At 50.3% G+C, this 13,548-nt stretch overlaps 3 protein-coding genes and 2 non-coding genes across 5 annotated transcripts; 4 read left to right on the top strand and 1 right to left on the bottom strand.

Moving 5' to 3' along the window:
- Positions 1-90: 90 nt before the first annotated feature.
- RPL10 (ribosomal protein L10) lies at positions 91-2,533 on the top strand (the record flags this gene model as incomplete). Its single annotated transcript, NM_001112820.1, is given in 7 exon segments — positions 91-108; positions 208-253; positions 981-1,039; positions 1,135-1,242; positions 1,434-1,572; positions 2,087-2,249; positions 2,325-2,533. Coding segments are annotated over 6 exon segments (645 nt in total). The 3' UTR covers positions 2,478-2,533.
- Positions 1,907-2,041, top strand: LOC114111815 (small nucleolar RNA SNORA70). Its single transcript, XR_003587556.1, has one exon. It is a non-coding gene; the product is annotated as a small nucleolar RNA SNORA70 (small nucleolar RNA).
- Positions 2,534-3,214: 681 nt separating the features above from the next.
- DNASE1L1 (deoxyribonuclease 1 like 1) lies at positions 3,215-7,130 on the bottom strand (the record flags this gene model as incomplete). Its single annotated transcript, XM_004022654.4, has 7 exons — positions 3,215-4,479; positions 4,567-4,815; positions 4,897-5,009; positions 5,169-5,269; positions 6,333-6,419; positions 6,505-6,593; positions 6,954-7,130. Coding segments are annotated over 7 exons (963 nt in total), but the record flags the coding sequence as incomplete, so codon positions are not given.
- A 657-nt stretch (positions 7,131-7,787) lies between these two features.
- LOC121818299 (uncharacterized) lies at positions 7,788-12,454 on the top strand. The gene is made up of 2 exons (XM_042242143.2): positions 7,788-12,088; positions 12,306-12,454. Exon 1 carries the CDS (start codon positions 10,878-10,880, stop codon positions 11,814-11,816), a length of 939 nt encoding a protein of 312 aa, XP_042098077.1. The 5' UTR covers positions 7,788-10,877; the 3' UTR covers positions 11,817-12,088; positions 12,306-12,454.
- TRNAC-GCA (transfer RNA cysteine (anticodon GCA)) lies at positions 11,269-11,341 on the top strand. The gene has a single exon. It is a non-coding gene; the product is annotated as a tRNA-Cys (tRNA).
- Positions 12,455-13,548: the final 1,094 nt, after the last annotated feature.

Below are 13,548 nucleotides of genomic sequence, written 5' to 3'. Positions count from 1 at the left end.
TAGAGCGTCTACGCGCCCTCGCCTGGACTCTATGGTTCCTACGCGTGAAGATAGGCTGCCTATATAAGACCTGCGCAGGCGTGGGAGCGCCTCTTTCCCTTTGGCACGGTAAGTAGTCGCGGCCTCTGGTTATGGCTGTCCTTGCCATTTCTGTCTCCTAGTTTAATACCTGTGTTCGACTTCTTTTCCGACTTTGTTTCATTGTAGCCACTGAAGATCCTGGTGTCGCCATGGGCCGCCGCCCCGCCCGGTGGTGAGTGCTACTCCATGCTTTTTCACTGCTGGGAAGCGAGAGGGAGGGCCATTTAACCGTTAAAAGCAACAGTGGGGTGGGGTCTCCCTGGTGCGGCTTTTCTGTCCTGGGGACGGACTCTGCATATTCCTTGAGACATTCCAGGTCACTTGAGGTCTTCTATTTTGTTGTAGAGGTGGATTGACCCAATTTTGCATACGAGGGCCCCAGTGTAGGGGTACAAGCGATGTCTACCTTGCATCCCGCTCTCTGGACTTGAAAATTCGCTAGTTTAGTTTCCTCTCGAGGCCTCTGTGTACCATTCCCGTCTTATTTCCAGGCGACGTGCGATGTGGGCGCCTCGGATGCCAGGGGCAGTCCCAGAAAAGTGGTTTCAGCTGCCTCGGCCCTGCAGGGGGCGCCGGGAGCCCTTCACATGGCTTGGAGGCGAACTTAATGCCACGTGCTCCAAGGTCCATTTAGGTGGATGGCTTGAACTGTGCTATTTTATATTTAAACCGAGAAAGTGTGTTTCAGAATGTGAGCGTTTAAAACAACAGGGTTGAGGATGGTATTTTATTTTTTAATCCCCTGTTATAGGTGACTTGAGTTTTGGCCACATCTTGCTTTAGCGCCCATTTCCGGTAAAGGAGACCAAGCTGGGAGATTAACATGTGTCAGGTTTTGAACGTGCATGTTGTAGAGCTCCTTTATGAACCCTTGCTAACCTGGGTTGTCTTCCTTGCAGTTACCGGTATTGTAAGAACAAGCCGTACCCAAAGTCCCGCTTCTGCCGAGGTGTCCCTGGTAAGTAGGGGCAAAGCTCCCAAACTGTTTTGGGCCCAATGACCTAGTTGCTTATGGAACTCCCACACTCAGCAAGGTTGTCTTTTTTTCCCCAGATGCTAAGATTCGCATCTTCGACTTGGGTCGTAAGAAGGCCAAAGTGGATGAGTTCCCACTCTGTGGCCACATGGTGTCAGATGAGTATGAGCAGCTTTCCTCTGAAGGTGAGGCAGGCTTCCTTGTCAATGCTGCCCGGTTCCTTGTGTGTGCACCCCCAGGCAAACCTGGAAGTCACTGCACTGAAATGACCAGCTTATTAATCACAAGTGCCCAATCATTAGCCTCTTTGCTAAACTCATCCCACCAAGACAGAGAGCCATGGTAAATGCTTCTGTGGCATTTTGTCTTCCCGTAGCCCTGGAGGCTGCCCGTATTTGTGCCAACAAGTACATGGTGAAAAGCTGTGGCAAAGATGGTTTTCACATCCGAGTGCGGCTCCACCCCTTCCATGTCATCCGCATCAACAAGATGTTGTCTTGCGCTGGAGCTGATAGGTGAGCTGGATCCTGAGACCTCTACTTTGGGCTTGATGATTTTCATCGACCAGGGCAGAGAAGTGGCCCCACAGAGATTAACCCCCAGCAAAGCCAGGCCAAAGGGCTAGTAAGTGGACCTCAATGGACACTAAACAATCCAGAGTCCCAGAAAGAAGCTCAAAAGGCATCATCGCTCTGGGCAACAAGTTGCTCATGTGGGAATAGCTTCTCTTTGCACCTGATGACATAACCTGCAAGCAAGCAGGTTGCTGGGGTGGTCATAGGTCTTTCAGATGAGCCCAATGGCACCTTGCAGGGACTCTAGCTAGTCTGTTTTTTGGTTCTCTTTTCTTTGCAGCCAATTAAGCCGACTGTGCTCTTTTCCCCATGGGGGCCCAGTGTGCAATGGCTGCAAATAGCAGGCTCCTTGGTAGTGTATGCAACCTGTTGCCTGTACAGGCTGCCCTAAGGGACCTTGGAGACAACTCTTCCTAGTGGGCATTCATGACTGGCCTGCTGTTTCCCAATCTAGACTCCAGACAGGTATGCGCGGTGCCTTTGGAAAGCCTCAGGGCACAGTGGCCAGGGTCCACATTGGCCAGGTCATAATGTCCATCCGCACCAAGCTGCAGAACAAGGAACATGTGATTGAAGCCCTCCGCCGGGCCAAGTTCAAGTTCCCTGGCCGCCAGAAGGTAAGGAGCTTGGTCTCCCCTTTCTCTACTCCTGGCCTCAGGGCCCGTGACTCAGTTGTTTCTGTCTCTCTCTAGATCCACATCTCTAAGAAGTGGGGATTTACCAAATTCAACGCGGATGAATTTGAGAACATGGTGGCAGAAAAGCGACTCATCCCAGATGGCTGTGGGGTCAAATACATCCCTAATCGTGGTCCCCTGGACAAATGGCGGGCCCTGCACTCATGAGCATCAGCGCTGTCCCCTCCTTAATCATGCTCACCAATAAATGCTATTTCCTGTCCATCTGTCTTTGCATCTGGATTCATGGTGGGTGGGGAACTGGATGCCCCAAGGGTTGCTGTCATTTCAGAAGACCGACAAGCTGGCCAGTTGACAGTAGGGCCAGTGAGGTACATGCCTTGACCCCAGGCAGTAGGTTCTGAAGTCCCCCCACCTATATGTGGAGCACTGAAAAGCTCACACCCTGGATGATGGAAAAGGGCTTGTTGTCTAATGTTGGCTTCAGGCTGCTGTAGAACCTCACCAGACACAGCCCTGGAGGTGGGGTCGTACAGTTAGCCCTAGAGTTAACATCTGTCCTGGGCCTAACCACCTTTTCCTGGGTTAAGAGTTGTTGAGAAACCTTGTTACCCTCCCCCATTCTAAGCCTAGCCCACCACCCCTTATAGGACTTCATTCCCAGGACCACCACACCTGACATCAAGTTGCTATGGTGGAAATGTTTAGTCTAAGTTGAGTCTGACTTGTGACCTTGGAGGCTGTACCCTGCCAGGCTCCTGTGTCCATGGGATCTCCCAGGCAAGAATACTGGAGGGGGTTGCCACGCCCTCCTCCAGGGGATTTTCCCAACCCAGGGATCAAACCCAGGTCTCCCTCATTGCAGGCGGATTCTTGACCAGCTGAGCCACCCTTGTACCTCAAGTAGATGTTTCTAGGTCACAGTTAATTCACAGTACAATAGCTCTGTTGTCCAGATTTTTAATGAGGTCTGTTTTCTGGAAAACGGAAGTGGAGAAGAGCTCTGTGCTGACAACACACTAAATGGGGTCGTTAACTTTTGCTGTGTGTCCTTTTACCCCCATGAAGTGAAGTGAAGTTGCTCAGTCATGTTCGACTCTTTGTGACCCCATGGACTGTAGCCTACCAGGCTCCTCCATCCATGGGATTTTCCAGGCAAGAATACTGGAGTGGGTTGTCATTTCCTTCTCCAGGAGATCTTCCCAACCCAGGGATTGAACCCAGGTCTCCCACATTGTAGGCAGCTTTACTATCTGAGCCACCAGGGAAGTCTTTACCCCCATAGGACCACACATTTACAAAGTATCTATAATGGTTACACTGGTTTCTATAGATACTTTGTGTGCATCTATAGCCTTGGTGATCAGCCTCTTCTAGGCAGTGCTTGACCACACCCTGAGTGGTAGGGGCCAAATTGCATTGTGGACTGAACATGGACTTGACCAGAGGTATTATGGCATCTAGTTAAGTTACAATGAGTTTGACCACTTGCTGTTTTCTTATGTGTGTATGTCTGTGTATAAATTGCTGATCTCTTCCCTTGTATCTCCTGTTGTTTTCCAGTTTGTGTGTGTGTGTATATAAACTGCTGATCTCTACCATTGTATCTCCTGGGGTCTTAATACTGTTTCCTAGGAGTCTTGTGTATGTTAAAGATGAACCTTTTGGCATGTCTGCTACACACATGTAATGTCTGTGTCATCTGCCTTTCTGTTCTTGGAGTGGATGGTTTTGTCAGGATAAAATCCTTTGATCTATTGCAATTCCCTTCTCTGAGCCCTGCCCTTGAGCCAAGATCACCTCTACTGAGCCCCCTCACCCCCTAACCCAGTCTTTTGTCCTCATTCTTGACACTACCCGGGGGACAAGTGGCATGGGTCCAGCCCCAGGGCCCCACCTGCCTTTTCTACCTTTTGATGCCAGGCAGGCAAAGGCCTGACCAGAGGACAAACCCAAAGCGAAGGCACACAGAGGGGTGGCACCAGGGCAGGCTGGGAGCAGGGCAGGGCTTTGAGTCCAGAAGACAGGACAGTCTTCACTTTGGGGCAGCAGGTACATGGCTTCAGGCCACCAGGCCCAGCTGGGGGGCCAGGAGGGGCAGCAGCAGTGACAGCCACAGAGTGTCCAGGCAGGGGGGCTGGACCCTGTGCACTGCCCGGCTCAGCGCCAGGTCCACCTCCACAGGGTAGTGGTCACTGATGTTGAGAGCCTAGGGGCAGGCAGCGGGGAGACAAAGCATCAGTCTCAGGCCCAAGGGGCTTCCCGGGGAGCCCACTGCAGCCTCACCACTGCTTACCTCCTGCTCAGTGAGCCCAAAGCTCTGGGGGAAGTTGAAGGCGGCCGCGCCACGCAGCAGGCTCTGGAGGTGCTCCCCATGGAGCACGATGCGATCGTAGGTGCAGTGGGTGCTGGCCCGCACCGTAGTGTCCACGCCGTCGGCGATAGCCCAGTGGAAGCCAGCCTGAGTCCGAAGAACTAGGTCGTCCAGGCGCTTTTTGGTCAGTGATGCACAGTCAGCATTGAAGTCCCCGAGCAGGATCACATCCTGGAGATGCAGGCAGCTGTCAGGCCCAGCTGCCTGGCTGCCCTGGCCCTCTTCCCTCCCACAGAATCAGCCCAGCCCTACCTTGGTCTGCCAGCGCTCGGAAGCATCCAGAAACACGTCATATAGGGCATTCAGCTCCGTCTCCACGGCCTTCGGAGTGGTGTGCAGTGGGACCAGCACAAGGCTGGGAAGAACTGCAAGACCCCAGGGACACAGGGCTCCCAGCCACTCCTGGCCCTCCCTGGCCCAGTCCCTGCTGGGTGACCAAGCCCACCCCCTGCCCTGGCAGAACCCTCCAGACTCCACTTCCTGCTCCCCCACAGTGGGACCACCCTTCTACCCCCTCCTCTTACCCTTGCTGCGTAAAGAGAACCAGCACACAAAAGGCTCCCGGGTAAAGAGATCATCCTGATTGTCGTATATGTAGGAGTCCCGGACCTCTGCCTCATGTGACCTGGTGGACCAGGGACAAGAAGCGGTGGCCCCATGTCACTGCTCTTGGTCTGCAAGTGCCCACATCAGAGCTGGCACTCAGGGAGGGGGGCCTGCCACCAGCAGCTCTATTTCATGGAAGCACAGCCTTCTAGCCCTTCTTTCTAGAACTTCTTTTAGATTGAGCTAGAATTCACTTACCATAAAGGTACCTTGTTTAACATGCACAGTTCAGTGGCAATGCACAAAGTTGTGCAACCATCACCACAATCAATTTCAGAATATTCTTAGCAGGCCAAAGCAACATCACTCATGAGCATTTTCCATTCCCCTCCCTTTCAGCCCCTGATCTGTTTTCCATCTCTGCTGAACACGTCATGCGAATGGAATCAAATAATACGTAGTATTCTGTGACTGGTTCTTTCCCTTAACACATGTGTCCCAGCTGCATCCGGGCTGCAGCCTGGCTGAGACTTCCTCCCTTCTTAGGCCAAATGATACTCCACTGTGTGGAGAGACCACCTTTCATTTACCCGTTCATCGGCTGATGGACACTCAGATCAATTTCCACTCTGAGATTAGGAGCGGGGCTGGTATATGGGCAGGGCTCTGTTCCCCCATCACTTCAGAGTGAGTTCTAGATATTATATAATTTCATCTATATAGAGGAGCAAGTCTCCATCTCTGACTGCCACCCTTGCCCTCTCAATCCTGACCCCCTCAGGCTGTCCTCCCAGGGACTGAGGGCTGTTTCCAGAAACTGCATCTGCCCAGGACTCAAAACAGGTCCCCAGGGAGTCTCTTCCCAGGAGCTGCAACCAGTCACTCCCACAGAGGGGGCCACTCTAGCCCTGAGCCCCAGCGGCTTCTGCAGGGGGGAGGCATGGGGTGCCCACATCTATGCTTGGGGAAGGAAGGTGTCCTTCTGGAGGGAAACATGGGCACCAAAGCTGTCTGGGGTAGAGCACAGGAAGACCCCGGGGTAAAACCTCTGATGAGAAGTACAATGTGAAGGTGAGGGCCACCCTTCGGGCTACTACGTGGCACCAAGCATCCAGGCCGCCTCGGTCTCCGTCTGTGCTCACCGGTAGAGATACACGTACTTCTCCTTGTATGTGCTACGCCCCAGCAGGAGGCTGCTGTGGGACGCGTAGGGCCCGGAGTCATCAAATCTGCCAGAAAAGGGGACCTGGGGTCAGCGACCCTGAGGCTCTTGCGGGGAGGGCCCTCTGTTAAGACCCACAGAGCCTTCCTCACCGATTGAGTTCTCGAAGCAAGAGGGGGATGGCACTGTCAGATGAGTCCACCACCTCCTGCAGCACCGTGATGTCACAGCGAGCCAGGATCTGCAGGAAACCAGGAAGGCTAGTCCTGCTCAGGGCCAGCTGCCCAGGCAGAAGGGTGGTCTCTCTGGGGACCGGGCAGTGGCGTGGCCATGAGTGTCATAACACACTGGCTGCAGCCCCAAGAGAGCTGTGAGGCTAGAAAAGCCCTGGGAGAAGATGGAATGCCATTGCCATAAACACCGCACCCATTTTACAGAGGAGGAGACTGAGGATGACAGTGAAGAAAGGTGCTGCTCCACATTGCCACACCATATCTCCTGATGTCCCCCTCTTCTCTGGGACATGCCCCTGGTCAGACAGGGCTAGGGGTTTTGGGTCATGGTCCTCAGGGGCCCAGCTTCCCTGCAGGCATGAACTGACCTTCACTAAGGTGTCAAGCACAGGTTCTCTGGCCACCTTGACAAGTGTCAGCCGCTGTGCATTGAAGGCACAGATGCGAAAGGTCTCAGCCCCACTGGCCAGGAGGAGGAGCAAGAGCAGAGCATGGCTGTGTATGGGCTTCTGGAACGCTCCAGAGGAATCCAGGTTGCCCCAGGTTCAGGTCCCAGTTGCGCACAGTTCTAGTTCCAGAAAGACATGGTAATATGCGACAGAGAAAGTGATGCTCATCCTGCTGCCCAGAACCAGCTTCCCCGTGCTGCCACCATCACACATGTCCTCCTTTCTTCCTTGTGGATATCTTCCAACATCAGCATGTATGTTGGAAGCCCTTTCTCAGGCTTGTTCTTTTTCATTGGGATCAAATACACTCAGCATCGAGTTTACCATCTGAACCATTTTTAAGTGCACAGTTCAGTGGCATGAAGCACCTTCACCTTGTTGTGCAACCATCCCCACCATCCATCCCCAGAACTTCATCATCTCCCCAAACTGAAACTCTGTCCCCATTAGACAATAACCCTCCTTCCCTCCCCCAGCCCATGCCCCCCACCATCCTTACTTTCTGTCTCTAGGAATCTGGCTCCTCTAGGCAACCCATGCAACTGGAGTCATACAGTAGCTGTCTGTTTGTGACTGTTTGATTTCACTGACCATACTGTCCTCATTTCATCCATGATGTAGCAGGTCTCAGAATGCTCTTTTGAAATTTTAAATAACATTCCACTGGATGGATGGAGCACATTTTATCTATTCACCAATCCATAGACACTGGGTTGCTTCCACCTTTTGGCTACTGTCAATAATGCTGTTGGGAACACAACTCTACAAATATCTCTTCAAGCTCCTACTTTCAATCCTCTTCATTAAGTACCCAGAAGTGAAATTGCTGGATCATGTAAATTGAAGGGATTAGATTTGATAGACAGAGTGCCTGAAGAACTATGGATGGAGGTTCATAACACTGTAAAAGAGACAGTGATCAAAACCATCCCCAAGAAAAAGAAATGCAAAAAGGCAAAATACTTGTCTGAGGAGGCCTTACAAATAGCTGTGAAAAGAAGAGAAGCGAAAGGCAAAGGAGAAAAGGAAAAATATACCCATCTGAATGCAGAGTTCCAAAGAATAGCAAGGAGAGATAAGAAAGCCTTCCTCAGTGGTCAATGCAAAGGAATAGAGGAAAACAATAGAATGGGAAAGACTAGAGATCCATTCAAGAAAATTAGAGATACCAAGGGAACATTTCATGCAAAGATGGGCTCGATAAAGGACAGAAATGGTATGGACCTAACAGAAGCAGAAGATATTAAGAAGAGGTAGCAAGAATACACAGAAAAACTATACAAAAAAGATCTTAAAGACCCAGATAACCATGATGGTATGATCACTCATCTAGAGCCAGATATCCTGGAGTCCAAAGTCAAGTGGGCCTTAGGAAGCATCACTACGAACAAAGCCAGTGGAGGTGATAGAATTCCAGGTGAGCTATTTCCAATCCTAAAAGATGATGCTGTGGAAGCGCTTCACTCAAAATGCCAGTAAATTTGAAAAACTCAGCAGTGGCCACAGGACCGGAAAAGGTCAGTTTTCAGTTTTAATTCCAGTCCCAAAGAAGGGCAATACCAAAGAATGTGAACACTACCACACAATTGCACTCATTTGTCATGCTAGCAAGGTCATGCTCAAAATCCTCCAAACTAGGCTTCAACAGTACATGAACTGAGAACTTATAGATATACAAGCTGGATTTAGAAAAGGCAGAGGAATCAGATATCAAATTGCCAACATCCGGGATTTCCCTGGTGGTCCAGTGGCTAAGACTCTGAGCTCCCAGTGCAGAGGCCTGGGTTCAATTCCTGGTCAGGGAACTAGATCCCACATGCCACAGTGAAGATCGAAGATCCTGTGTGCCATAACCCAGGGAAGCCAAAAAAAAAAAAAAAAAAAAAAGACAAATTGCCAACATCCATTGGGTCATAGAAAAAGCAGGAGAATTCCAGAAAAACATCTACTCCTGCTTCATTGACTACGCTAAAGCCTGTGACTATGTGGATCACAACAAACTGTGGAAAATTCTTATTTTGGAGAATACTTAAAGAGATGGGAATATCAGACCACCTTACCTGCCTGCTGAGAAATCTGTGTGCAGGTCAAGAAGCAACAGTTAGAACCGGACATGGAACAATGGACTGGTTCCAGATTGGGAAAGGAGTACGGCAAGGCTGTATATTGTCACCCTGCTTATTTAACTTATATGTAGAGTGCATCATACAAAATGCTGGGCTGAATGAAGCACAAGCTGGAATCAAGATTGCCGGGAGAAATATCAATAACCTCAGATATGCAGATGACACCACCCTAATGGCAAAAAGCGAAGAGGAAATAAAGAGCCTCTTGATGAAAGTGAAAGAGGAGAGTGAAAAGCTGGCTTAAAACTCAGCATTCTTGGAGAAGGCAATGGCAACCCACTCCAGTATTCTTGCCTGGAGAATCCCAGGGACGGGGGAGCCTGGTGGGCTGCCGTCTATGGGGTCGCTCAGAGTCGGACACGACTGAAGCGACTTAGCAGCAGCAGCAGGAAGTTTCAGTGATACCGATATATTTTCGTGTGATTATTTTGAAAGAGTGTGGGTAAAAGTTACCTCCCAAGGTTGGCTTCTTGACCAATTGCCAGGTTTTGAATTCTTTTTCCAGGATCTACCTAAGGTGGTTCGTTGATCACAGGTTTTCTTCCCTTGCATCCCTGAAGGCCTGGGGATATTACGTGCCCATCTTCACAGGTTTTAAATTGTTGCTACCCAAAGTGGCCACAAGGTGGCAACATTTCTTCATGCCCCACTCTTTATTTTGGTAGTTTAAATTGTTACATTCTATTAGAGAAGACGTGATTTCCGATTTTTTGTTGTTGCTGTTGTTTTCAGGAACTTCATTCAGTTATACACAGAGGTATATCTATTAGACACGTGTCTTGTATTACATTGAGAAAAACTGTACTTTGAAAAATACATGTTTTTAGAGCTTCTTAAAAAAACTCAGCATTCAAAAAATTAAGATCATGGCATCCAGTCCCACCACTTCATGGCAAATAGAAGGGGAAACAATGGAAATGGTGATAGATTTTATTTTCTTGGGCTCCAAAATCACTGCAGATGGTGACTGCAGCCATAAAATTCAAGGACGCTTGCTCCTTGGAAGAAAAGCTAAGATCAACCTAGAAAGCATATTAGAAAGCAGAGATATTACTTTGCCAACAAAGGTCAGCCTAGTCAAAGCTATGGTTTTTTGAATAGTCATGTACCAATGTGAGAGTTGGACCATAAAGAAGGTTGAGCGCTGAAGAATTGATGCTTTTGAACTGTGGTGTTGGAGAAGACTCTTGAGAGTCCCTTTGACTGCAAGGAGATCACACCAGTCAATCCTTAAGGAAATCAGTGCTAAATATTCATTGGAAGGACTGATGCTGAAGCCGAAGCTCCAATACTTTGGCCACCTCATGCAAAGAGTCGATTCATCGGAAAAGACCCTGATGCTGGGAAAGCTTGAAGGCAGGAGGAGAAGGGGACGACAGAGGATAAGATGGTTGGATGGCATCACTGACTCAACAGACATGAGTTTGTTTGAGCAAGCTCTGGGAGATGGTGAAGGACAGGGAAGCCTGGTGTGCTGCAGTCCATAGGATCGCAAAGAGTTGAACACAACTGAGCAACAACAATAAAATGGTAATTCTCTATTTTTTTTCTTTTTTTCTTTTTGGAAGGTCATACTATTTTCCACAGTGGCTGCCTCATCTTCCATTCCCACCAGCAGCACACCAGGGTTCAACCTTAGAGTTGATTCTACCTTTTCACCAGCATCAGCAACCAGGAGGACCATCAAGGTGCATTTCTTTCTCCCCAGCTGCCAGACATGATCTTTAAGATAAACTCCTTCAATTGCTGGATTCAAGTCAGCCAGAGTCGTCTGGGACTCTGCAACCAAAGCCCACTTCCTGCAGGTGTCACCCTCACACAGCCATGTCAGTCCGTCTACTTCCCTCTGCCGGCTTTTCTCTGTTACTTCTGTGACCTTCCTCCCTGGGCTCACTTTCGCCCTGGCTGGGCCCCCTGCCTGTTTCTCTCTAGCCACCTGCTAGTGTCACTCATGCTAGTTTGGGCTCCTTCCCCAGTGCCTATTCTGGGATGCCCATGGGTCTTTAGGCAGCCCTGGGCAGGCAAAGGCAAGCTTGGAGGCTCTGGGGCCATGGGCTCCCAGGAGGGCGGAGGGCAAGAAGAACTAGAGAGTTCCTCCCCTCAGGGCTTCCCTGATAGCTCAGTTGGTAGAGAATCTGCCTGCAATGCAGAAGACCCTGGTTCAATCCCAGGATCAGGAAGATCCACTGGAGAAGGCTACCCACGCCAGTATTCTGGCCTGGAGAATTCCATGGACTACCATGGGGTCACAAAGAGTCGGACACGACTGAGCAACTTCACTTTCACTTTGGCCTCAGCCCAAAGCGGGGTCCGGTCTCTCAACACCAGCCCTGAGCCCCAGCCTTGGAATTCCCTTCCCGCCTGGCCTTCCCAGGCTGGGGGCCACTTTCTCCTTTCCCCTCTGGCTAGAGGGCGTCCATACCTGCGCAGACCAGGCCGTCTCTACACCTTTCTGTGCTGTGGGCTGATCGCGACAGCCCCCAGGGAATCGCAGCGCCGGCCTAGATGGAAGGAGACAGCAGAGGAAGACTCCGCCAGCACACTGACCGCTCGGTCGAGGCCGGTTTGCCGGCCTCACCCTTCCGGCGGGCGGGCACGGCCCTGGCTCCGCCTCGGCGGTGGAAGGGAGGACGGCCCGGGGCCTGGGAATCGCTGACCCGACCGCCCGCCTTCCCAGCAGACTCCGCCTTCCCCGCCCGCGAGGGACCTGGCGCCTGCGGCGGCGGAGGCTCTGAGGCGCGGGGCGAGCCGTGAGTCAGAGCCGGTCCTGGGCCCGACCTGGAGCGTTAGGCGCACCGAGGGGAGCCCCGCGGCGAGCCTGGGCGTCCCCCACCACCCCAGGACAAAAGCCTTCTCTCCAAGTCTTCGGGCCGCGCACTCCTAGGTTCTCTGCATGGCCGCAGGCGAGCGGGCGCAGGAACGCGCCGTGTAGGTGGAGCCCAGGGCAGACCGCGAGGGGAGTCCCCGTGGGGGTCGCTGCTGGGACAAGTGGGCGACTCGCGCGGGTTCTGCGGCCCGGCGGCGGGTCCTCACTGGCTGGTTTGTAGTGCGGTTTTCCCCGCAACTACCCACTCATGGATTGGGGGTGGTGATGAGCAGAAGGTTTGGGCATTTTTAAATTTTTTGGCCTCGCCACACCTTGCAGGTACTTATTTCCCGGACCAAGGACGGAACCTGCACCCTTGGCAGTGAGAGCGCCAAGTCCTAACCACTGGACCAGGAAATTTCTGGGGAAATGTTTTTTAAATACATGAAGTCATGCGGTGCTTTAAAAAATAAAAACTAAAAATATTACTGCTTAAGGAGTACAGGGCTTTCTTTTTGGGTGATGAACATGTCTGGAACTGGTTGGAAATGGCTGACAACATTTTGGATGTATCAATACTAAATGATATAAAATACTGTTATATATATTTCCTATTGTATGTTATATGCTGCTATACATTGCATATAACATCACATATGACATTTTATTACAAACATACATTCATACAGTGTAATTCTGTAATATGGTAATTGTATACAATTGTATGTAATTTCGTTCAGTAGCTTAGTCATGTCCAACTCTTTGCAACCCCATGGACTGCAGCACGCCAGACCTCCCTGTCCATCACCAACTCCCAGAGCTTGCTCAAACTCATGTCCATTGAGTCGGTGATGCCATCCAATCACCTCATCTTCTGTCCTCTTCTGCCTTCAATCTTTCCCAGCATCAGGGTCTTTTCCAATGAGTCAGTTCTTCGCATGAAGTGGCCAAAGTATTGGAGCTCGGCTTCAGCATCAGTCCTTCCAATGAATATTTAGGACTGATTTCCTTTAGGATGGACCGGTTGGATCTCCTTGCAGTCCAAGGGACTCTCAAGAGTCTTCTCCAACACCACAGTTCAAAAGCATCAATTCTTCGGCGCCCAGCTTTCTTTATAGTCCAACTCTCACATGCATACATGATTACTGGAAAAACCACAGGTTTGACTAGACGGATCTTTATTGGCAAAGGAATGTCTCTGCTTTTTTTTTTTTTTTGGTCTCTGCTTTTTAATATGCTATCTAGGTTGGTCATTGCTTTTCTTCCGAGGAGCAAGTGTCTTTTAATTTCATGGTTGCAATCACCATCTGCAGGGATTTTGGAGCCTAAGAAAATAAAGTCTGTCACTGTTTCCATTGTTTCCCCATCTATTTGCTATGAAGCGATTGGACCAGATGCCATGATTTGAGTATTTTGAATGCTGAGTTTTAAGCCAGCTTTTTCACTGTTTTCTTTCACCTTTATCAAGAGGTTCTTTATTTCTTCTTCACTTTCTGCCATTAGTGTGGTGTCATCTGCATATCTGAGGTTATTGATATTTCTCCTGGCAATCTTGATTCCAGCTTGTGCTTCATCCAGCCTG

The sequence above is a fragment of the Ovis aries genome, chromosome X (assembly GCF_016772045.2).
Source record: "Ovis aries strain OAR_USU_Benz2616 breed Rambouillet chromosome X, ARS-UI_Ramb_v3.0, whole genome shotgun sequence".
In the NCBI taxonomy this organism is placed as follows: Eukaryota; Metazoa; Chordata; class Mammalia; order Artiodactyla; family Bovidae; genus Ovis; species Ovis aries.
Note: the sequence above shows the minus strand (reverse complement) of the source record. Positions and strands in the feature narration are given on the sequence as shown.

Coding starts and splice junctions, on each gene's coding strand:
- LOC121818299 (XM_042242143.2), top strand. CDS start 10,878: ATGATCTTTAAGATAAACTCCTTCAATTGCTGGATTCAAGTCAGCCAG.